Source organism: Indicator indicator, chromosome 2 (genome assembly GCF_027791375.1).
Source record: "Indicator indicator isolate 239-I01 chromosome 2, UM_Iind_1.1, whole genome shotgun sequence".
Lineage (NCBI taxonomy): Eukaryota > Metazoa > Chordata > Aves > Piciformes > Indicatoridae > Indicator > Indicator indicator.
The window spans coordinates 51,746,703-51,769,416 of NC_072011.1; the positions used below are offsets into that span (position 1 = coordinate 51,746,703).

At 41.3% G+C, this 22,714-nt stretch overlaps 1 protein-coding gene across 2 annotated transcripts; it reads left to right on the forward strand.

Moving 5' to 3' along the window:
- Window positions 1–96: 96 nt before the first annotated feature.
- On the forward strand, window positions 97–19,831 carry DTL (denticleless E3 ubiquitin protein ligase homolog). 2 transcript variants are annotated; one of them, XM_054398093.1, is made up of 15 exons: window positions 97–151; window positions 376–501; window positions 1,545–1,643; window positions 1,972–2,033; window positions 2,127–2,247; window positions 2,713–2,778; window positions 3,942–4,057; window positions 4,658–4,731; window positions 5,665–5,768; window positions 6,721–6,825; window positions 8,851–8,963; window positions 12,288–12,377; window positions 14,081–14,219; window positions 17,396–18,258; window positions 19,763–19,831. In XM_054398093.1, exons 1-15 carry the CDS (start codon window positions 97–99, stop codon window positions 19,829–19,831), a joined length of 2,202 nt encoding a protein of 733 aa, XP_054254068.1. The 2 variants fall into 2 exon arrangements, with proteins under 2 accessions (XP_054254068.1, XP_054254076.1); XM_054398101.1 differs by having other exon boundaries at window positions 97–142.
- The last annotated feature ends 2,883 nt before the right edge of the window (window positions 19,832–22,714 follow it).

Here is a 22,714-nt window from a genome sequence, read left to right on the forward strand (position 1 = left end):
ATTGCCCAATGAGGAGCCGAGGCGCGTTTGGCGGGTTCGTCGGTGGCAGGAGTTGGCGCCACGAGCCGGGTTTGCGCGCGCCGGTTGTTCTCGGCCATGCTGTGCCGCGCGCTACTCCGCCGCGCCTCGGGCGCGCCGATCGGTGAGTACCGTCGGCGTGTTGCTCACCGCTTCCCTGGGCAGTGGGACCGCAGCGGTGTAAGCCCAGGCCGCCCGCAGCCTAGCAGTGGTCTCGGAGCCCCTGGGTTTAGATCCTCTCCGACGGCGGGAATGGGCGGCTCGGGTTGCCTTCACAGACATTGTGGGAGCCTCGGAGCTCCTCGCGTTGGAGTCTGTGGTGTCTGGTGCGGTTACGGTTTGCCCATCTCTTTGTAGGTAAGTCCTCACCGCTTGCCCTGCAGTATCTCTTAGATAGCTACCAGTGCAGCCAAGAAGATGACCACCTGTCTTACGGAGAAATGGGAACTCCAGTCCCTCCTTTCGGCTGCACCTTTTCTTCAGGTAAAGTCACCTTCCAAAAGGGTCCGGGTTGTAAGCACTGCTGTCAGCTTTTTTGTTTGCTTGGGTTTTTTTTTTGTTTAAATGTGTCTTCTATGTCATGGGTGAGCCATTAGAATAGGTTGTCCAGAGAAGTTTTGGATGCCTTCTCCCTGGAAGTGTTCAAGGACAGGTTGAATAGCACTTTGAATAACCTGGTCTAGGGGAAAGTGTCCCATGGGCAGGGGTCTATGGCCAGAGACACTGGAACTAGATGATTTTAAGGTCCCTTCCAACCCAAGCCATTCCATGATTTGGTTTCAGAATTTCTTGTTTTAAAGTGACCTGGTAATAGCCTACTTGCACCTAGATGCAATATGGATCGTGATGTTCTTAGATACACTGGTGGAAAATATTCTGTTGAAGAAACAACTACAAAGCATTTCTTTTAATGTCTCTTTGTTTCAGCTTTGTTTCAAGGCATGTCCGCTTGGTGACAGTGCTAGGCTACATAGTTGAAAAAGTGGGCTTTGTTCACAATACATAAAAGATATAACAGGTTGGAGAATAGTATGTAGAAGTGGAGGAAATAGGTGGATGTCATGAGACTGTTACATGTAGCATTTCCCCATGATCATACTTGATGAAGTAAGCATGGAAAATCCTGGATCTTTAGGGCAAATCTCTCATTTGCAGTACTCTAATTTTGGTATGAGCTTCTTTTTTGCCAAGGCAGCTTCCTGCTTTTCAAGCTCAGATACACAGAAAGTACTGTATAGGTACAGGAAAGTGTAACTAAAGAACTCTTATAACTGGTGAAAGAGATCATTATCTCATAACTTGCTTCTGGAGCCATTTTGTTTGCCACATAGAGTAATTCCTGAATGGAACATCTAGAAAAAATGCCAGTATTTCTGCATTTTGAACATTTAATATAAATACTGTTTATTGCACAGCTATCTGTTTGCTGTGTACCCTGTTTAAAGTGTTTGTGGCCCTTCACAAAGAGCAGGGGCATGATTATGAATCAACTACATAATACACAATATGTCCCAATTTCTTTTCAGCCCCAAATTTGGAGCATGTACTGGCAGTTGCAAATGAAGAAGGATTTGTTAGACTCTATGACACTGAAACTCAGACTACCAGCAAACTTATCTTTAAAGGTAAAGGTTATACAGAATCTGATAGTCATGTTGTATGACAAGTACCTGATTTATTGGATTCAGAGAAAGCTTTTTCTAAGTCTTCTAGATATATATGTGTATATATACATATATATATATATATCCTTTCTCATACTTTGCTGAGTCTTTACAAACTGCAGGGTGAGCGTGCTCTTAGAACAGCCATAGTAGGTAAATTTTTCTGGGTTGTTTATCATACCTAAGGCCAACAGATGACACGTTTTCTGCTTTCAATGTCTGATATTCTTTAGTCTTCTGAAAATGCTGCAATGCACTGAACTAAACTTGTCTTTTGTTTTCTTGTTAGAATGGCAGGCTCACTCAAATGCTGTGTTTGACCTTGCCTGGGTACCAGGGGAACACAAGATTGTAAGCAGTTTTTTGCTGTCTAACTTTATCTTTGCTGCTTTAGCAATTGTGTGCAGAAAATGGCTAAAGCTTTTTACTTTTTTTTCTCTGAAGGTCACTGCATCAGGAGATCAGACAGCCAAGGTGTGGGATGTGAGAGCTGGTGAGCTTCTTGGCATATGCAAAGGTCACCAGCGTAGCCTCAAGTCAGTTGCCTTTTCTAGATTTGAGAAAGGTAAATGCTGATGTTTGCTGTTGTCTGGTTTTTTTATTCTTCTTTCTCCCCTGGCACATCAGAACTTTCAGGGCTAAAGAGGGGCTTTGACAAATACGACAGGCCAACTGAGCAGTGACCCCCTCAGTGAAGCAAAACTAAGTTGTTCAAACTTCATGGTGATCTGATGCCTATATCTGCACATTTCTGATCTTAGGCAAGTTTAAGATGTGATACCTCTTCCATACATAAGTGTGTAAATACTCTATTTATAAGAGTAGTTCTTAAAAAAGAGTAATTGTAAAAAAAAGAATAGGAAGAGTAAGGAAACGAGTCAAAAAGCATGGCCTGATTTTTGTATTTCTAGGACTAGCATCCCAAGTGCTGAGTCCGGAGAGCCAGAGGAGCATAGATGGCATTGTACTGCGTTTGGTTAATTAAATTAACACCTTTGGAAGCTAATGGCATTCTTTTTTTCTCTGTCAGCTGTCTTCTGTACTGGAGGCAGAGATGGAAACATCATGGTTTGGGATACCAGATGCAACAAGAAAGGTAACTGAACTTTCAGCTGTGTATCAAGAAAGCTTGGTATCTTCTGTAAAGATAGTACTCAGATGTACTTGTTGGGCCAATGCTTTTGATTGTGATACAGGCAACACTTCAGTAAGAAGAGGAGGATTGTCAGATAACAGCCTACTGCATTAATAAAAGGATAGGATAGGTATTCTATGTGTAAAACCGTTGTCCACTTTATAACAGTCTCCTGTTTGCAGTATGATATACATGCTGGCCTGGTAATACCCTATGTATTGATAAGGAGATAAGGGGGTAAAAATACATCCCTGTGTGAGACAGCACAAAAATATGTGGGCTGAGTGAGAATGCTTAGGTCAGAGCCATCCCAAGGGATGAAGCAAAGCTGGCAAGGCTTCTGCCAGAGTAGGAAGGAAGGCAGGAAGTGTGGGAGCAACAGAGCTTGTGAGTGCTGGGAGCAACTGAATATGTTTTGGGAATACCTACTAAATGCAGGGTGAGCTCATTCTGCTTCTCTCCTTCTGTTTCCTGAAGCTTTTCCGCCCCTAGTAAGGTCATGCTCTTACGCCTCTTCCCAGTTCCTTGCTCTGTCCCAGCAGTTTCCTGGCCTGTGTTGCCAGCACCTGTCTCACTCTTCCATCAGCCCAAAACTCCCTAGCTCTTCAAACTGGCAAGTGGGGAAAAAGGAAGGCTCCACGTGATTGTAGTAGAAGGTATAGGTAAAAAGAGTAGAAAAGTGGCTTTACTTTAGTGAAGGCAGTCAGTTTCAGAAAGAGAGAAGTAGCAGGCATAAGGCTAAAGGAAACACTACGAAATAGAGTGAAAAAGCACTGGAAAACCTCCTGTGAGTGTCATTCTTCTCAAGATGAGATGGGGTGAATGCTACAAACCAGGATGCATCATGAAGACCACATCAAAAGCTAATGATTTGCAAAAGCAGCCTGCCTAGGCCAAAGTTCATGACACATTTACCTCTGCAATTTTTTGCAGTATATGCTCCTGTTTCCTACTCTGTTCTTCTCATCAGTTTCATATATAACTAACAATTTTTGTTTTCAGAATAACTTAGTGATTTTAAAGGTTAGCCTTAGCTACTTCGTAGGACTTATTCCAAGCCAATGCCTGTTTTATTAAAGTGACAGAAAAATTGCTTAGAAACTGTTAATTTTTACTTCTTTCAGATGGATTTTATAGGCAGGTGAACCAAATCAGTGGAGCACACAATGTGGTTGATAAGCAAACTCCTTCCAAACCAAAGAAGAGGAGGCAGAACCTAAGAGGACTTGCTCCTTTGGTGGTAGGTATCTGCAGGACACAAATGTAGATTTGGCTTGAATACAATAAATTACTTCCACTTATCTTTGCAGAGGCAGGTTTTTGTGTTCTGGTCACTCTCTATGGCTAATTTTAGACCTTGCTTAGTTTTCTAACAATCCTGGTGCCATTAAAGCCATCTTTGTGCAAATACTATGTGAAAATAGATGGACAGCATTCCTTTCTTTGAGAAGAAAATAGGAAGGCTTGTAAAAATTTTTCCCCTTTTTATCCCCACTAATTTGACTACACAAATTACTGCCTAACTGGGATAAAACTGGGTCATATTTAATCTATTAAACTTTGTCAGGAAGGCAGCTCTCTTGACCTGAAAGGTATAACCTCAAACTGCTGCCCAAACACTTAACTGCTCAGTGGCATTTTCACTGGTGGTAGTGTTTGAAGGATTGTTGTGTCTTAAATGGCCTCTGTTATTTCCAGTTTCTCCTGACTGGCTAGCAGGAGGTTTTTTCAACATTCGCTTGGCCCTGAACTAAGCATCAAGATCTTGTTGACCTTGAAAGTAGTAAAGTATTTTTTTCTTCTTGTTGTTTTTTTTTCCCCCTATTCTATTCTTTTTAAGGATTTCCATCAGAGTGTAACTGTGGTGCTGCTTCAGGATGAGCATACTCTTATCTCTGCAGGAGCTGTTGATGGGTAAGGAGGGAGGATGCCTGCTTTTTCGTCTATTCTGTGTATTATTGGCACAAAATTGGGAGATTTTTCTTCTCAGATCACTCAATGGCCCAGCATTATCATTAGGCTAAAGTTACTATTAGGCAGAGCCAGCAGATCTATGTGGCCAGCTTGCATTGACAAAGCTGAATGCCACTTTTCTTCCTTACTGCAGATTGCAGCACTGGGACAAAGTGCATATATGCTAAATGCTCACTTTAGTGGTCTTAGCTATGTGGCAGAATGAGAGCAGTTCTTATCATCTCTCTCTGTTCTCATGGATCTATGGGACCACACATATAAATAGACTATTGTTAGTGAGCTGTTTTGGAATTCAATTGTTATGGAACTGGGTGGTTGGTGCCTGGATATGTGTAGGCATACTTGAGAAAATGTTGCCTTGAGTTACAAAAGATATGTTCTTTTGGGTGCCAGATCCATTGCAGCATCTTGGAGCTTGAGTAAACTGCCTCATTGATTAGCATGGATAATTACGCTCCCAGGACTCAATTCTTTAGCAGGCTCCATGTGGCTGGAGCCTTTATGAGGCAGGTAAGATTGACTTTCCTGCCTATGGCTCATGAGAGAGACTTGCTTCTGGAGAGCAACTAAAAAAAGAGTTCACTTTTTAAGTCAGGAGTATAAAGGCATCCTTGTATTTCCTTTTACTAGTTGAAGAAAGTTGACTTGCAGGCTCTTATTTTGTTAGTTACAGAGAACGGTGCTGCTTCCTCATCCATACCTAGCAGAGCAATTGTTTTGCTTTCAACACATCTCAACTCTATTTCTTCTCAGTTGTTGCTCCTTAGCACTGCACACTCCTAAGTAATGGTCAGCCTGTCTTCGTGTGCTCCTGGAAGGCTCTACCAACACTGCAAGAGAAATTTTGAAGACACTTGTGCTTTTCTATTTCAGTGTGATTAAAGTATGGGATCTGCGCAAGAACTATGCTGCTTATCGTCAGGACCCAGTGCCTTGCAAATCTTTTTGCTACCCTGGGACCAGTACTCGCAAACTTGGTAAGTTATAGGAGGATGCATTTGTCTAAGTGCAAAGGAAATTGAAGAAGTATTGACAGTACCATCTTATCTTAGCCAATTGTTGATCAGACTGACAAGCTCAGCAGGGTATTTTGTCAATACCCTTGACAAGATGAAATCTTGGTTGAAGAGTGAAAATGCCCTACTTTGTATCAGTGCACTAATTGTAAAAACTTGCAGGAGGTTCAGCAGTGCATTTTCAGAAATGGAGATGAGGGAATGTTAGAGCTCTTGTGGTAGAATTTAGCTAGTCATTTTGATGCATGAGTAGAAATCAGATTGAACTTTTTCTTTGCATTATATCTTGCAAAGGCAACAGGCTAGACTGGGTTCTCACACTGCCTTCCAGAGTTGAGCAATACTTTAAACTGTTTCTTATCAAAAACAACAGCCCTCTTGTTCATGCTGCTCTGTGCTTCTTTGTATCTCAATGTCTTACAATGCAGCACAGTAATTCCTGATGACTTGTCTAATCAACTAATTGATATGGTCATTGTCAAGAACATGAGGGAAATCCTGGAGGAGCTGCTTGTGAAATAATTTACTAGCAGGGAAAGAGTTTTTCTTGAACCTGGATCACTGGCAAATCAGAGGATTTCTTATTCTATCAAAGCATGAGCTTTTCTATTTGTTTATATCTCTGCTTCTACATCTGGTTGTTCCTGCTATCCATTTGAAACTCTTGCCTGCTTTGAAGTTGATGTTTCTCTCTAAAAATCACCCTGAAACCTCAGGAGAAAATGGAGATGTTATTCTAGGAACTTTTTATTCTCCTGCATGTACTCTGTCAAGCAAACTTTCCAGTCACAATCTCATATGTGATAGATATCCTTTCCCAATTTCCCTTACTAGGCATTTGTTTGAGAATGCTTTTTTCCAAAATATCTTTGTGGAGTTATTTCTTAGGAAGAACTTCTCTCTTTATCTATAGGGTATTCTAGCCTGGTGTTGGATTCCACTGGCACTAATTTATTTGCTAACTGCACTGATGACAGTATCTACATGTTCAGTATGACAAGTTTAAAGACTGCTCCAGGTAAGCATGGTATCTATGGGAATAGCTGCCAAAAATAGGTGATACAGACCATGGAGAGATGAGATTCTCCCTGTGACTTAGAGAGACAGAGACCCCCTTGTAAGCTTAGGAAATCTGTTCTATGCTGTTATATCTAAACCTACCCAGAAGAGAAGGCACAGGTAAGAAGGGCTGTTCATACTTTGTCTTCAGCCATCCACATAAAATAAATAGCACAGAAATTTACTAAGTGCAGTTACTGGTTCACCCAGACAGAGACAAATGGTAGTTTGCATGCTGACTTTAGATACCTGGTGAAGAATGGCTGGTGTCTAGCTGCTACCCACCAGAAGCAAGTTTTGAATTTTTTGCTTACTGGCACTCACTAATTTTTCAAATTCAGATACCAATCAATGCAAAGTTATCACTTGATACGTTGTATTTAGGTGTCTTTTAAATGCGGGTTCTACTGTAAGTTCCTGGGAGAAAGCATCCTTAGCATATTGTGGAGATGCTTCAGCTTTACGTCTGTGATCTTTATGTGACAAGATGCCCCACAGCCTTTGGCGCTCTGCTTCTCAGAAAGGGGCAAAACTTGCTAGATGCATTCTAGCCAAACACATGGTTTAGTTCCTATTGCCAAATTTTCTCAGTCCCTCAGTTAATTGAAATTAAATGAATGTGTCCTTCTGTCTGCACTTCAGCAGGGCAGTCTGGTGGGTGGGAACACTTCCAGCATCGAGAAGTAGTAAATACCAATAGGTCAGTTGTTGAGGCTAACACTGTGTGCCACCGCTGAGCTGTGGAAATAACGCTCACCAGCCTGTCTCCCCGGCAGATCCCACCCTTAGCCTCCTCAAGGAGCTCTTGTCTTTTGTGTGCTGCCAATAAAACGTGGCGAGTAGCTTGGATTCTTCCATCTGGATGAAACTTGTGCAGCCATTGCTCCCGCAGAGGGCAGCGCCTGACCGTGTGTCAGTGCATCCCTCCTGACTCACCAGCTTGCAACCGCTGTTGTTGAGTATTGAGGCAGCTTTAGTTTGCAGGGCGATGTGAGGAAATTCTCAGGGTGGAATCAATGATAGGTATGGCTTAGGAAGGGGCTTGTTGTCTGGTAACTGCTGTGCTGACGGAGCTTTGGTTAAAAATTAAGGGATATTCTGGAGTTTGCAACTTTTGAAAGACTGCCAAAGGCAGCCATATATCCTCTGGTCTGTGGGTTAGCCTCCTTTGCCAAAACTGCTATTAAAACAGCGTGGTAGAGAGGGTGCCAGCTCTGCCTGGTGCTCCATCAGGAAATTCACTCTTTCTGCCCCAATGAGAGGACAGGACGTGTTGTGGTCGAGTGCTCTAGATCCACACTCAGCTCTTGTGCTGGCTGCTGGCTCTTCAGGTCCTCGCAGTAGTGGGGACAGCACCATTCAGGGCAATGGTTTCAAGGCTTTAGCAAACACCACTGGGGTTTTACATACAGGCTGACAGTGAGTGTGGCTGACACAGTGCAAGTGCTGTTGATGAAATAAAGATGCTGGCAGCAGGAGGACGAAGCAGCAAATGCCTTAGTTACTGCCAGGATGGAAAGCAGCAAATGCCTTAGTTACTGCCAGGATGGAAGAAGGCCCTCCCTATGTTTTCTGTGTGCCTGTCCTTGTTAATGCAGCAGGGCTGGGTGATGGCAGCTGAGGGAGGAAGAGACAAGGAACCTTAACCGGAGTAGTGAGGTGGCCCAGGTGATTTCTCCACCGACTTATGATATAGGTCAATGTTAAAGCTTTAAGGAAACTGCTACCACTTCCTAATGCTGTGGAGAGAGCTGTTGCTTCTTTTGGGAAGCCTGAAAGGCTCCAGTTGAATAATAAAATCTTTTTGCCACTGGAGCTGGAGCCCCAGAGCGAGGGAGCAGTGCAACCACTTTCTCCAGAGGATATGTGGCTAGGCAGGAAAAGCCTGTAAGATTGCCCCCCCCTTGCGCAACTGACTTCACAACTATACTTCCACTGGGGCTTTTATTTTCTTTTTTCTTTTTTTTTTTTTTTCTTTTCACAGTGGCTGTTTTCAGTGGGCACCAGAATTCGACCTTTTATGTCAAATCCAGCACCAGCCCAGATGACCAGTTCCTGGTCAGCGGCTCGAGTGACTGCAATGCATACATCTGGAAGGTGAGGTGACTGGGAGAGAACCAAGCATGCAACCTGGAGCTGCTTCACTCTTTGAATTAATTTGATTTTCATGTTCACATAGGACACTCCCTGCCTCCCACTCCTACTCAAAGCAGTGCTAGCCAGGGGTTAGCTCCTGGCATGTTGTGCCCAGAGCGTGTTTGTTGCTTTCAAGGCTAGATGTATCTGGTTTATGTTAAACAGAGCTAACCTCCTGCCATCAATATGTCTCTCATCACTGCTGCTTATTGCAAGTTGCTGATCTCTAATCTTGTTTTAATGGGCATTAAAATTGTCTTGCAATTCTGGGGATTCAGCCAGCTATGACAAGGAGACAGACATATTGGTTCATATCTAGCAGTGGATTACATTAGCCGAAACCTAACAATTTAATTGCTTTAAAGGGCACTCTTTCCCCCCACCTTCCCTTTTTCCAGTTCTTGCTTCACACAGCTTCTTCTCATGCCTCATTTACAGTAGTTAAAGCCTTTGTATTACATCAAGGGCTCAACCAGAGCCTTCAACAAAATTCCAAAGCACCATCTGACAGCCAAGAAGCTTTGTCACTTGGTGTCTTGCACTGACATGTAGAAAATGCAAATAACACCAAGGTAATAGCAGGGACCTCAGAGTAAGGCATGCTTCAAGTTCTGTTCTCCATACTTGACAGCTATATGGGAATAGAGTAAACTTCCTACTGAAGTACAATAGAAACCACAGATGACTGCCTATTTCAGGTTTGGGCTAATTTTTAGGGAATGCTGACTTGTTTACCCCTTTCACAATGAGTTTGAAAGTAAAATACAAACCTTTCAGAGCAGGCAGAGAGTCATCCTGCTGAAGTTGTTGTTTGAGCATGTAATCTCTTTGATTTGGAGAACACTTCTAATGAGCCAGGTTGTTTATTTAGTAGTAGCAGGAGTGTGTGACAGATCACATTACATATTTATTAATTAAATCATTGAAGGATTACTTTTAATCCCATAGACATGTTAGAAAGTGAGACTTGGAGAAAACCAAGATCTGTCTTTCAAGATCTGTCACATCCAGAGGCTTGGCAGATTTTACTGACTCTGAAATACATGTATCTTTGCCTGTGATGATGACTTACTATGCTGTGATAAAAATATAGTTAGGTATTGCATGAGCAGTTAACTGGTATTGCTGGAAAGATCTTAATGAAGAGAACTAGCTTTCCATATATAGAGAGGAATGAAAGGCAGAGGAAGACATTGTCCACCCAGATTATTTCTTTGAGAAACTTGGCAGCAGTACTCAAGAAACATTGTGGCTAAAAGTTACTGCTGACAGGACGCTGTTTCAATCTGGTTTCATACATAAATCACTTCCAGGCAATGAAGGCTTGCTTTATTGTGTTCTGCTGGGTTTTTGTAATTACTAATCCATTGGTTAATGACCTGACTGTTGAACAACTTGAAGACTATAAAAACCAGAGAGGTTTCTCTCGACAAAGATGGTACCTAGCTGAGATACCTTCTTAGTAACAAAATAAATATAGACATATACTTCCATTGTCCTTTGAATCTTTTGGTGCAGACTACTCAGAGGTGACCATATGAAGTTACCCTTTGGTTTGTCCCAGCACTGGAATTCAAGTGTTTGTGTTGTATGGTGCATCAAACTATACACACCATTTTATGCTGACTCCTGAGGATGGACACAACAGATGTTGTAGTGAATAAAGTAACTAATAAAGTCTCATTTCCTAGGTTTCTCCCTTTAACCTTTCCACAACAGCTCTAACTTCCCTACCAGTATCCTGTCAAATCAGGCAAAAAGCATCACATGCTGTGTCTAATCCTGACTTAACATACACAGACTGGCTTACTGTCTTCTGCCAAACACAGTGGACAGAGCTATACCTATGCATCCTCCTGCAGGTTGTAATAATATGAGTGTACTTGATTTAATTTACACTAGTATTTAATTTACACTAGTGTAAAATCAGTGTGTCCCAGCAAGAGCAATACTCTTCCTCTGCTTTTCTTTCAGCCATCACTGTCTAGTGGATTGCTATTGTGTCTCTTATGTGTGTATAGCAAGGCTACTATTAAATGTAAATCAAGGTGTTCTCTGAAGCAAGATCTCCTATTGTTTATTCCCAAATAGAGATTTTGTTTCCATGGTATTGCACATTTTGGCGGAGAAGGGAATACTCTGACCAAGGCATTTAGTGGATATTTAGTCAAGTGATTGCATCTGCTATGCCAGGAAAAGAGAAGTGGCCTGTTAAGATGGACAAATTTAAGGTATTCAGTTGCAGTTTTACAGGCTGTTGTAGGAGGTGATCCACAAGAGAAAAACTTGGGTGTAAATCAGGAGCCTTCCTTGGTGTTTTGCATCTTTCTTTGAAATCTATGTGTAATGGTCCTCCTTTTCCCATACAGTAAAGGATCTGTTCATTCACTTACTCATTTATGCAAATCCCCTTGACAAGTTCCCCTTATAATGTCACATCAGTAATGGTGACTCATGACTCCAGAAAGGACTGCCTACTGAAAACAGGCACAACTTGGATATAATCTGTGTGTGTGTGTATGCCTGTGTGTTTATTTCCTTAGGCCACTTAATGCTAGCTTCAGCTGTGTCTGTCACTTACATGAGCTGCGTTCAAAGATTAATAGTTATACTGTAGAACAGGAGAAAGATTTTTTTGAAGGTGTAAGAGAAATGTAGATGAGTTTAATGAGCATGAGTGATTTTAGTGAGCTTTCTAATAAACTCTTAAGAGGGTCTGTGTTCCAGCTGGTTGGTACGGGCAACACAACAACTCGGCAGTTGCACAAATGCCAGTTCTGAAGCCAGTGAAAGTTCATCTATAGGATTTTGGTGGTAGTGTTGGTTATTTTTTCTTTCTTCTAAATAAATCATTGTCCTGTGATTGGGACATTTGTAAAACAGCACCAGAATGTATTCAAAGTATGACCTTTCCAAACTTTTAAGCATCTTACCTAGAACGAACAGGTAGAAGTACTTAATGTAGTAATATGTATGTGTTGTGTTTAGAGCTGACAACTAGAGGCAGAAATCTCATGTAGCAGGAGCAGTGCTGCCAAGCAAGTCAGTACATCTCAGTACTGACCAGCTGCTTCACCTTGAGAAATGAAACATGAACTGATTCTCAGGGCTCCATCAGTTGTTGTCTCACAACGCGGGCAGTGCGTATTTGATTTATCCATCTCATACAGGAAAGATGGAAGTATTCACATGCTTTGCAGGTAGGCTTTGGGGCTTAGTGATGTATTAATATAAATGGCTGTGAGGCTTCTGATTGTATACTTGTTTTTCTATGGAATTTTTAAGGTTTCTGAGCCCAGCCTTCCTCCACGAATACTCCATGGTCACTCTCAAGAAGTTACCTCCATTGCTTGGTGTCCTTCAGACTTCACTAAGGTTTGTTTTCTGGAAAATTGTCATTCCCATGAAACACAATAGATGTGACGTGGCAACATCTGCATTTCAAAACTGCAGCAGCATTTGTTTATTTGGGAGGCAATTTTTAGTCAATTATTTCTAAAAATGTTGATTTGGGGCAGGCAGTAAACTAAGCTTGTCACTATTTTTTAATAATTTAGGCTATTTGATAAGACCTTGGAAATTACAAGTGACTTCTCTTGATGAGAGCTTGTGACACTAACTGTAAGAGACAAAATTGTGAAACCATTTACTCCGGGCTTTGATAAGCCCCAGGTTTGTTTTGTGGTTCCATACTTACAGCATCTTTACCTGTCTGAATGTTGATTCATCTGCGACTCTTGTACTGAGCAGCAAGAAGTTTTGAATGCCTTTAAAAAACATGTGGAAGTTTTTCATTGTGACCATTTTTCAAAACCTGAGCTGTTTGTATAACATGTTTGCGTGTGCACCCAAAAGCCTACCATTAAATTGGGTCAGAAATTATGCACCAGAATATCACTGAAAGGAAGTGAACTGCAGTAGGAGATTGTTTCAAATGACTGGCCTAGCTCAGAATGTGAAATAACCCTGAAAAGTCCTGGACAGTGTCCTAATAATAGCCAGTTTCTTTCAGCCCACTGTCTTAAGCAAGTCAGCCACTTTCCCTTGCTTGCAGTATAGTACTGGGTCTTCAGAAAAGTGTTGCAGTATAGGAGGGTGGGAGTCTTGCAGGCAAACAGGATGAATCATTCTAGTTGTATAAGATATACAAAAATATGAGAATTAGCATTTTAGATTAAATCTCTGATCTAGAAGTAATCCAGCATCCTGATCATGGTACGTGGAAGTGCAGACCAATACAGCCTTTCAAGTAAATACCAACACAGGTAATAAATACTCAGATGTTATACAGGTGCAAAAGCATGAAGAAAAGTGGAAGATGTGGTGCTAAGACAGGTCAGGAAGCTGCTTGGGACGATTGGTGAGGCAAAATTGCTTTTTGTAGGGACAATATCGGTGTCACAGAGGTCAGAGTAAAAGCACTTTCCCATCCAGAATTACTATGAACTTTGGCCGCAATATTTCCCTCCTCTTGCTGCTCATTCGCATGTGAGTTACCAGCTAATCTGTTCAGAGAGCCATAAAATGGGCTAGGTGGGTTCTGCTGCTGCTTTGGGTGACATTCCACAGATCCTTTTGCAGTGGTGCAAATCTAGACCGATGTTTCCAGCAGAGTTGGCTTCTCTGCCAGATATTGCTGACACCTTTTCAGTGTGTTGCAAACATTTGTACCCAAGCAGAAGAGGTCCTGAGTCATAGAGACAGACCTAGACGCAGGTGCAAAAAGCATCATGGCTGCTTCTCTCTACTGAGTGACTGAAATCTCAAAATATGCTCTGCCCCTTCCTCAGCAGACTACTGTCTGTTACAGAGCTGTGCAAGGCTGGTTGCTGGTGACTGAAATTTCTCTATCAGAAAGACATGAAGGCGACAACCTTGCACGCTTTAAAGCTGCCTGATACAGTAATGAAACAGAGTTGGAGTGTTTTCTTTCTTTTGTGGGCACGTCATATCTCCTCAACCAGGCATCACCCTCTTTCATATTGGCATCGCATGTTGGGCGTAGCTGTTCTTATTCCCTTGGCCAGTCATACATAGGATGTGCCCTCGTGACTCTAGCAAAGTAATTTATACCGTAGATTGCCACGTGCTCCGATGACAACACCGTGAGGATTTGGCGCTTACAACGTCATCCTGAGGAGAAGAAATCAACATGCAACAAAATCAACTTGGTGGGCTGGGTCATGCAGAAGAAACCAGAAGAACAACATGGAGCAGGTAAGGTCTCTGAGCTGAGGCATCTTGCCATGCAACATGGCTTCTGAATTTGGGCTGTTTTCTTTGCCCAGCTTTTGTCTTGTTTTATTAGTTTTCTATCTTTTTCATGCTAGGCAATAATTCATATATCCAGAGAAATGCTTCTACTTTTAAATACTTCTGCCAAAAACAAGACAAGCTGGGTGAAATAGTATGCCAAAGTCTGTATGACCAGACAGCAAAGCAAATATTCATTAATACAGCTTGTCAGGTAGCCAGATCTTCAGTGGGTTCAAAAATTGAACAGCCGAAGGAGATGTCATGTTTGCATGCACTGTAGCAGTAAGTCACACTTTTAGAAAAAAATTCAAATAGTAACTGAGAGCAGTAAGATCTTGTGCTTTGACCCGTTTGCTAGTTTACCCAGTAAAGGGCTGAGAGCATATATACAGCCTTGGAACTCTGTAATGTTTCCTCCTGCCCAGCAGTTGAATTATGCCCAGATTTCACTGCTGCTATCAATATTACATCCCTGTCTTCAGCTTCATAGAGTGGTACTGACTATCTATACAGGCAAATGCCATGTAGTGAAAGTACTTTTAAAACGCATGTAGACAATCACGATGTGATCATAATGTTCCAGAATCAATCAATAGCGTTCATCTATTCACATGTTAAGGCTAGGAAAGAATTGCAATACCTTTCTACAAAGCCTAGGCAATAGACAAGCTATGAAGCATGCTCTCGCAGCTAGCAAGCTACTCACTGAACAGTACCCTAGACCAGAAAAAGAAGCACTACTTTGACTTATCTAAAACTTGCATTTTGTTACAGCAAAGTAGATAAAAGGAGAATGACCTCCCCTAAAATGAAACAAGATTTTCTCTGTAGAGTAGCTCTGGAACTAAGAATACAATGGCTTTCCAAAAGCTGCTGGTGTGACTTCCTGTGTACCACCTAGCTTTTCTAGCCATCTTCCAAATTAATTTCACCTTGGCTGACACAAATAAGCACTGAAGGTTCCAAATCCCACTAATGGGATAACATTACCTCTAACCTTTTGCCAGGGAGTAAGTCTTGCGGGAAGTTTGCAGGACAATAGAAGGGAGAGTGCCAGGTCTGATCTGTAGCTGCTAAATGGTTTGTGAGTGCACACACTCTGCTTCAGAGAGGGCTCAAAACTCACTTTGTACTAGTTTCAGCAAAAGAGAGCTAAGCATAGACTGTTCCAGAAGCCTGAAACCTAAAGTAGCTTGTACACTAAAACTTTAGAAGTCAGCTTTGGCAATTATACTAGCAAAATAGCTTATTTCTCCTTGCACTTGCTGTGTTAAAGTAGTTCAAGAGGGAAGAGGAAGTACACAGACACAGCAAACACAACAGCAGCCTTCCTGCTGACCTTGGCTCTGGAACACAGAGCACTCGCTGTTAGAATGTAGGAGTTATCTGCAGAGACTGATTCAGAGCTGGCAAGATAAGTACTATTTCAGACCTACTGGGATGAGATCTGGGTAGCTCCCCACCCATTGTGTATTGGTTGTGTATTGACTGTTCACCTATATCATCCAATGTAGCAAGGAGAGTTTCCTTTTCTCCAGAGCTTGTCTCTAAGGTTTTCCTAAGCTGCACTATATTCTCTGTGCTTTTGTGTGTGTAAACAAACTTCTGGAGTGGGTTCATGTGTGGACAATTTGTGACTCCTAAATCTGGAGATTGAAAATGTAACTCTAGAAGATTTGTGGCAGAGGAGCTATTAACTCTGTTTTGTGTGTTAGAGTGATCTGTAGTGGGATCCATTAATAAAGGATCCTATTTGCTGTTTGCTCTGACACCTCAATACTTGTATTTTGGATACTACGTAATACAATAGAAGGAAGGATCGAAAGAGGCTTAGTATGGTATATAATCAGTCATGTAGGTGCTCACTTGACATGTTACTTGAGAGACAGCCCAGTGTCCTCAAGAAAACGGCAGGCTCTTCACACGAGACTTCTCGTTGTTGTAATGAAGTGCTTTGCAACACAGTCCTAATGCTGAGAATTAGCAGTGCAGATTAAACCCCGAGGATGCAGACAACGTTTAGAGCTGTTGTGCTCAGCAGTGGGAAGGCATGGAGTAATTCAGGTGCTATCCTATCTAACTGCATCATCAGACGATGAGAAAGCAGGCATCTAACAAACCTGCTAATGTGTTCTCTGTTGGAGAGTTCCAGAAATAATTTAAATAAATAAATAAACCTTTCTCTAATATTGCTGCAGATCAAGATCTTCGCTATATATGTTTTCCGTTGTTACTAGTGGGGTCCTTATTGCCCCAGCCTATGACTACTGTTTTAGGAATCTTTTTTTTAAAAGCAGGGGGTTTATATCTGGGCTAGCAAGCTCTAAAGCATCACCAAGTATCTGTTTGGAAATCATTTGTTTTAAAGAAACGACTTCAACAGTGACAGGTTGTGTTTTCTTTGGAATTTAAGTCCTTCTTCAGGAGGTGAAGAATTTCTCACATTTCCCTGGGTGTGGTAAATAACAACCATCTTCATACCAACATAGCACTGCAGAAAATTATCTGTCAAAAATACAAGAGAATGAAAGTATGTCCTTTCCTGTGCTCACTTTTTTTTAAATCTTTAAAATATGCAACTATTAAACACCTACCTAGGAGCATTATTCATATGGTTGAGCATTATAGGGTAAGGCTTCCTTGGTATTGTAATTAGCTGTGGGACCTGCTTACAGTAGCTTTGTCCCTCAACTCAGTTTTGCAACTGTTAAAGATGGTAGTACAGGTGGAACCAGCCTTCCTTTCAGGCAACACCCCAGTACAGAGCTGTCTGGACTGAGCCACTGCAAGGTTTTCAGAAAGGGTAGGAAAATTTAGAAGATTCAAGATCTCTTTTGTTTGTCCATCAGTCCCTTGGCTGTAGCTCACTTAAGAGTGCTCATTCCACAAAAAATACATGTCAGACATTGAACATATTGTATTATACTTATCAATGTGATATAGAATTTTACATAGGACTTAAACCAGTTAAACCAAAATTAGAGATAATTGTGTAATCTCTTAATTCAAAAGGGTACATCTGAGAAACAGGGTTGGTGCTGAATTCATCTCCTAGTTGGAAGGGATGTTTATAAAAGGGCTGTCTTTAATCTGCTGTTCTGTGTTCCTCATCAGACTACTTATTTTTCCCCTATCAGGACCACCAGCCACTCTACATAGTACTCCTGCCAAGGCCTTCACAGTGAGCAGCCTGTGCATTTCCTCACCACAGCTGGCTGCCTGTGCTCCCACTCATTCTGGAGACCTTCCCCTGTCTACAAACACTCCAACGGGTGCTCCCAAAACCCAGGCAGCCACAGCCTGCACCCCAGCCAAACAAAGTAAAGCCAGCCCATGTGCTTCTCCCAGACTGATCCCTTCCTCCAAAATGTCCATTAAACATTGGGTTACAAGGACTCCATGCTCTTCTCCTCCAGAAGTGAGTAAAAAGGCTCCTTCTCCTAGAAAGGCACTGGTAGAAGTTACCCAAGGTCTCCTGGAAGCTTGTTCCCCTCCTGAAGCCCAACACTCCCAGTTTGGAAAGCGTGCCAAGAGAAGGCTTGACTGCAGCAAGGAGGACAATGCAGCACAAAAGTGTCTGCAGGCCTGTAGCTGTGTGACTGAACTGGACCACGTGGTTAAAAAATCCAGCTCGAATTTATGTCACTTGGGTGCAGACCAAAACCCATGTGATGAAGGCTCTGTCAACCTGGCTGATTTGGACAACAACTGTGAAAGTTCCAGCTGCAGCCCAAAAGAGCCCTCCTTGCCTGGAAGCCCTATTAATCCGTTGAGTACTCAAACTCCTGCCCATCTTTTCAGATCTCCATGTGGCAAAGACAGTGAGGTAGTAGATAAAGAGAATAGTTCACCTGAAAGAAAAAATTGGTTGTCTGCTCTGGGGGAGAAGCTACGGACTGGCAGAGCTGGTAGTCAGAGCACAGCAAACAGCCCCCCGTCATCACGCAGTCCTGGTGCCAAACGACAGGAGGCTGTGCCAGCAGCCACTTCACTGAAAACTGTAAGTAGGATGACCAGTGACAGTGGTCTTGAAAGAAGTTATCCCTATCTGCCACTCTCCCTTTGTTCTTTCCTGCTCAGGCACTGAAAGAATTATCCGATCCCTTTGATTATTATGGACAAAAGTGATGATTTCTAGCCCAATAAGCCAGATACGTTAATGCTGTTATCTACTAATCCCTTCTGTAGAGGAACAGAATTTTTAGAATGGGAGGGTTCACTCATTTTAAAAGGACTTAGAGCACACAGGAGCTCAGAGATCCTCACAGGCCCCAGCTGGATGTTAAAGGACATAGCTGTCATCTGAAATACAGCTCTACTCTGAAAAACACAATAATGACAGCACCTTTCCTGGCAGATCTACTGGGTTTGTGTTCACCATCGCATATACCTGTTTGTGTTACTGGAAAGCATTGGAAGAAAGAGCTAAATTCTATTCTAGCCCAGGTAACCAAAGTATTTTTTACCCATGTTAAAACCATGGGGCTAAATAATGCCTTCAGTTCCTTCAATTGAAAACTGGCAGAAAACAAAGGAACTGTAAAACAGTCAGAGGACAGGATTTGACCTACTTAATCCTGCTTTTGATGTACAGGAAGCCTGGCACAGGGCTCATCCTAGGATCTGAAAGTTAATCTTATAAAGCAGCTAAAGAAGTTAGCATGAGGGTTTAACATGCAAACTTAGAAATGATAATTACATTTTTTTAAAACAAACCAAACTTGACTCATCTATGAAACCGGACTCCAAGTCCTACAGTGTCTTCAACTGAGTTTTATTTCAATAAATGTTACATAAATTTTCTGGAAATGTTACATAAATCATCCCATTTTAGTTATACTCTGTTGAATATCTGATGCTAGAAGTTGCCATCATTAAGGCTTATTTTGGTATCTCATTTCTTACCCAATTTCACCTCTTCCTGCATTTCTATCAGCTGTGAAGTGGGCAAACCAACACTTCTTAAGATAGGCATAGAGGCTGAATGCTTCATACTGTGGTTGAACCAAGAAATCTCGGTTATAGGAAATCTACAGCTACTTGTGCTTTATTCTACATGTTTTGAACACAAGACAGATTTGCCCTGGAGAGAGATTACTGTGGAACAATTACCTTTCCTACCCAGTATGCCCTAGTTTAGATTTTAGGATGCTCCTCTGTACTCAAAGTCCAAGGAGGTACCTGGAATGCCTGCATTCGTTGATCTGCTGCATCTTTGAAATCTGCAGCTCTCTTATCTGCTGTAGGGAAGCTGAAACAGCAGCCAGAGTGCTTTTCTTATGGCAGTAAGACAATCCTAGGCTTTAGTCAGTGTTTCCTGTAGGTAGTAAGCTTCTTATCCGTGAGACAAACAGATTGTAGTAAAGACCCTTTCATTTAACTATCTTAGATGGGAAGCTGAACAAACTGCAGTAGTGATGGAGGGGAGAATTTAAGACTCTCGCAGCATATGAACTGTTAACCAAGAAATGTTTTTTGTTTGTTTTGGATTTATTTCTTCCCAGGCTGCAACCACTTCAGTTTCCATGAGGAAGATCTGCACATACTTCCACAGAAAGCCACAGAATGACTGAAGTGGCATGTGGCGGTTGCACCTGATGGATATTAACACTGTGGTATCAAGACCAGATTTAGCAGCATGGCAATGATGTACCAGGATTTCAGTTTGTTGTCAGGCATTCATAAACTTGAGAGGCTGCTCTTCTGTTTTTAAAGCTGTTAATAGTTGAAGTCAGCTGAGTATGGACTATCTATACAATGCTTACATATAGTCTCTTAGTGACTTCAGATGATGGATTTTTTTTTTTTTAATAAAGAAAACCAGAGTATTTTATAGATGGCAGCTGTTACAGTCCAAAGACAGCAACAGCTCTGCTGCATTGTTGACAGGCACATGAAGCTTGTCAGTTACTAATGTTACTAATCTGCTGTTGAAACTTCCTCTACTTAAGCATAATGTGTAAATCATTACACCCTCATGAAAAGCAAGTGTTGGAATGTGTGTAGAGAAACTTCTTGGAGACAGATCTGAGCCTCTTCATGCTGAATGACATTTCTACAGTTATTCCTCTAGTGCCTTCACGACTACCTGCTTCCAGCTAGGAAGTTTTAAATGTATTAAGTAAATATAAAAGAAGTTTAAATACCCTTTGTCCATCCAATAATGATTATAATCTAAGAGGAGACAAAGTATAATCAGGTACTTAATGCCTGTACTCCTCTTGCCGTCTCTTTTCTTCTGTCACTCTGAAAATGTCTGTGTTTACTGATTTAGCTGACATATGAACCATCAGTGCTACTGCTGTTGAGGCCAGCAGATTGAAATAAAATACTGGCAAGGTGCATTAGAAAAATTATTTTGATCTATCCCAAATAGGCATCCCATAACAGCCAGCTCCTTGGCCACTGTTACAGATTCAGCCAGTAGCAAAGGTATCAATAACTACTTATAACTTCATAACACTTTTATAATACAGTATCAATAGACTAATAATTTGTAAATTGGAGGAGGGCACTTGACATTTTAGAAAGCACTTGACAGAGTTTACATATTAGTATTAAATGCTTTGCCATTGTAAGTTGTCTCTGATGATAATAGAACAAGGTCACAGAAATGAGATCACTGTCCTGCTTGCTAATGATACCAATTCATCAGTCATCCCAGAGGGAAGATCTTTGTCTTGGGTTGGAGCATTTACTCTGTCTTCTGGCATAACAGTTCCTACAAACTTCAAAAATAAACTTCTGAATCCCTATTAAGTTTTTCTACTGCAAAACAATTGAGGTATTTGAAGGGGATATGATCCAACTAATTCACGTTTTTCATCTGAAATTTTCACACTTACTTTACAGTAGCATTGAATAGTACAGCACTAGAAATGGATTAGAGGAAAACATGCTGGTTTGTATCTTACTGTGGATTGTGTTTTGCAAGGGAATAAACTACTTGAGAGAAACTGGCTTTTGTGAAAGGTCTTTTGCCACTAAAAAGCAAAAGTAGATGTGTGGTGTGCTTTCTGAAAAGAAGAAAAGTAGTCATAAAGTCACATTTTTTAGCAGGAGCGCTCAGGTATGTATAGGGGCCAGAAAAATTTTCTCCTGTTAACTGAATTACAGGGTTTGAGGAGATGCAGTTAGGAAAGTGGGAAAGGTAATGTAATACTTCAGGCAATTTTTATAGTTCTTGTTTAAAAAAAAAAAATCTAAAATAAGTAATTATCAGAATAGATCTAGTATGTTGGGCGAAACAAGATATTAAAAAATCTGCTAGTTTAATTTTAACCTACTTCTGGATATTGAGGTAGAAGGCAGTACTAGAAATATAACCTAAAAATAAGTAGGTTTGGGATTGAGTTCTGTCTTAATTTTAATTATTAGAGCAACTGTGTAGGGTACAACCTGCCTTGCCTACAGCCTTTTTTTCAAGCAGGATTTTTCCATGCATTACCAATGCAGTTTTTAATCACCAGGTTGTAGAGTAAGGAGATGTGGAGCCTACTGAAGTGCATGAGAGTCATCGGACATTTCGGCCACAGGATTTCATTTTTCTGTGCTTCTTTAACTATATTTTCCTCCTCCAGAAATGTTCTGCACTCAAACCATTATTTCCTGTATCTTGTAAATGCCTGCCTAGAGATTATTTACACTAATGGGTTACCTCTTGGATGAATATTGTCTGGGAATGTGAGATTTTCTCCCTTCAACCAGTACTTGTTTAGTGGAACAATTTGTTTTATGGACTACCAGGCATAACTTCTTTCATCTTAAGCTGATGTCAGCCTGATTCAGAAACTAGGAGAATTTAAGTGAAATTTAGATTCTGCCTTGGCCTTAGTGATAAAACAGTGATTGCAAGTGCATAGAGAATTGTTGAGGTTTAAGGTAACCAATGTTGTCTTTACCTGAGACATTCAAAAACTGAGCTCTTATTTTGTGCCAGCAACTTACATCTCTGAATTACCTCTCCTCCTAAACGATTTACAGAAACTTTGTACTACATGTTTCATAATCAAATTAAGCCTTTTGAGATATTCCCAAATCATATGTATAGATGTAAATCCCACCTTATATGTCTTGCAGGTTTTTTCATGTAGATGTTACTTACTGATGTCTTTTCTCTGTCCTCAGTATTTACCCTCTAATTGCCAAGTGGGATTTGGGAATGACCACAGCAGTTTACAATGTACTATTTCCAACAGTTGTTAGTACTGCTTTGTTGGAAGTTGTGCCTCACTCCTCAGCTATGAGCAATCAGCCAGTTTAGTTTAACAGCAGTTTAACAGTGATTTGAGATAACCTGGCTTGACAAAAATGAAGAGGCACCCCCAGGACCTGTACAGATGCATGGTCAGCAAGACTTGGCAAGCATTTCTTCTGGTAACAATTCTGACTTAATTCCTTAGGGAAGCTAGCTACAAAGAAAAGGAATTAATTGCCTCAGTTCCCTGACTCCTCAA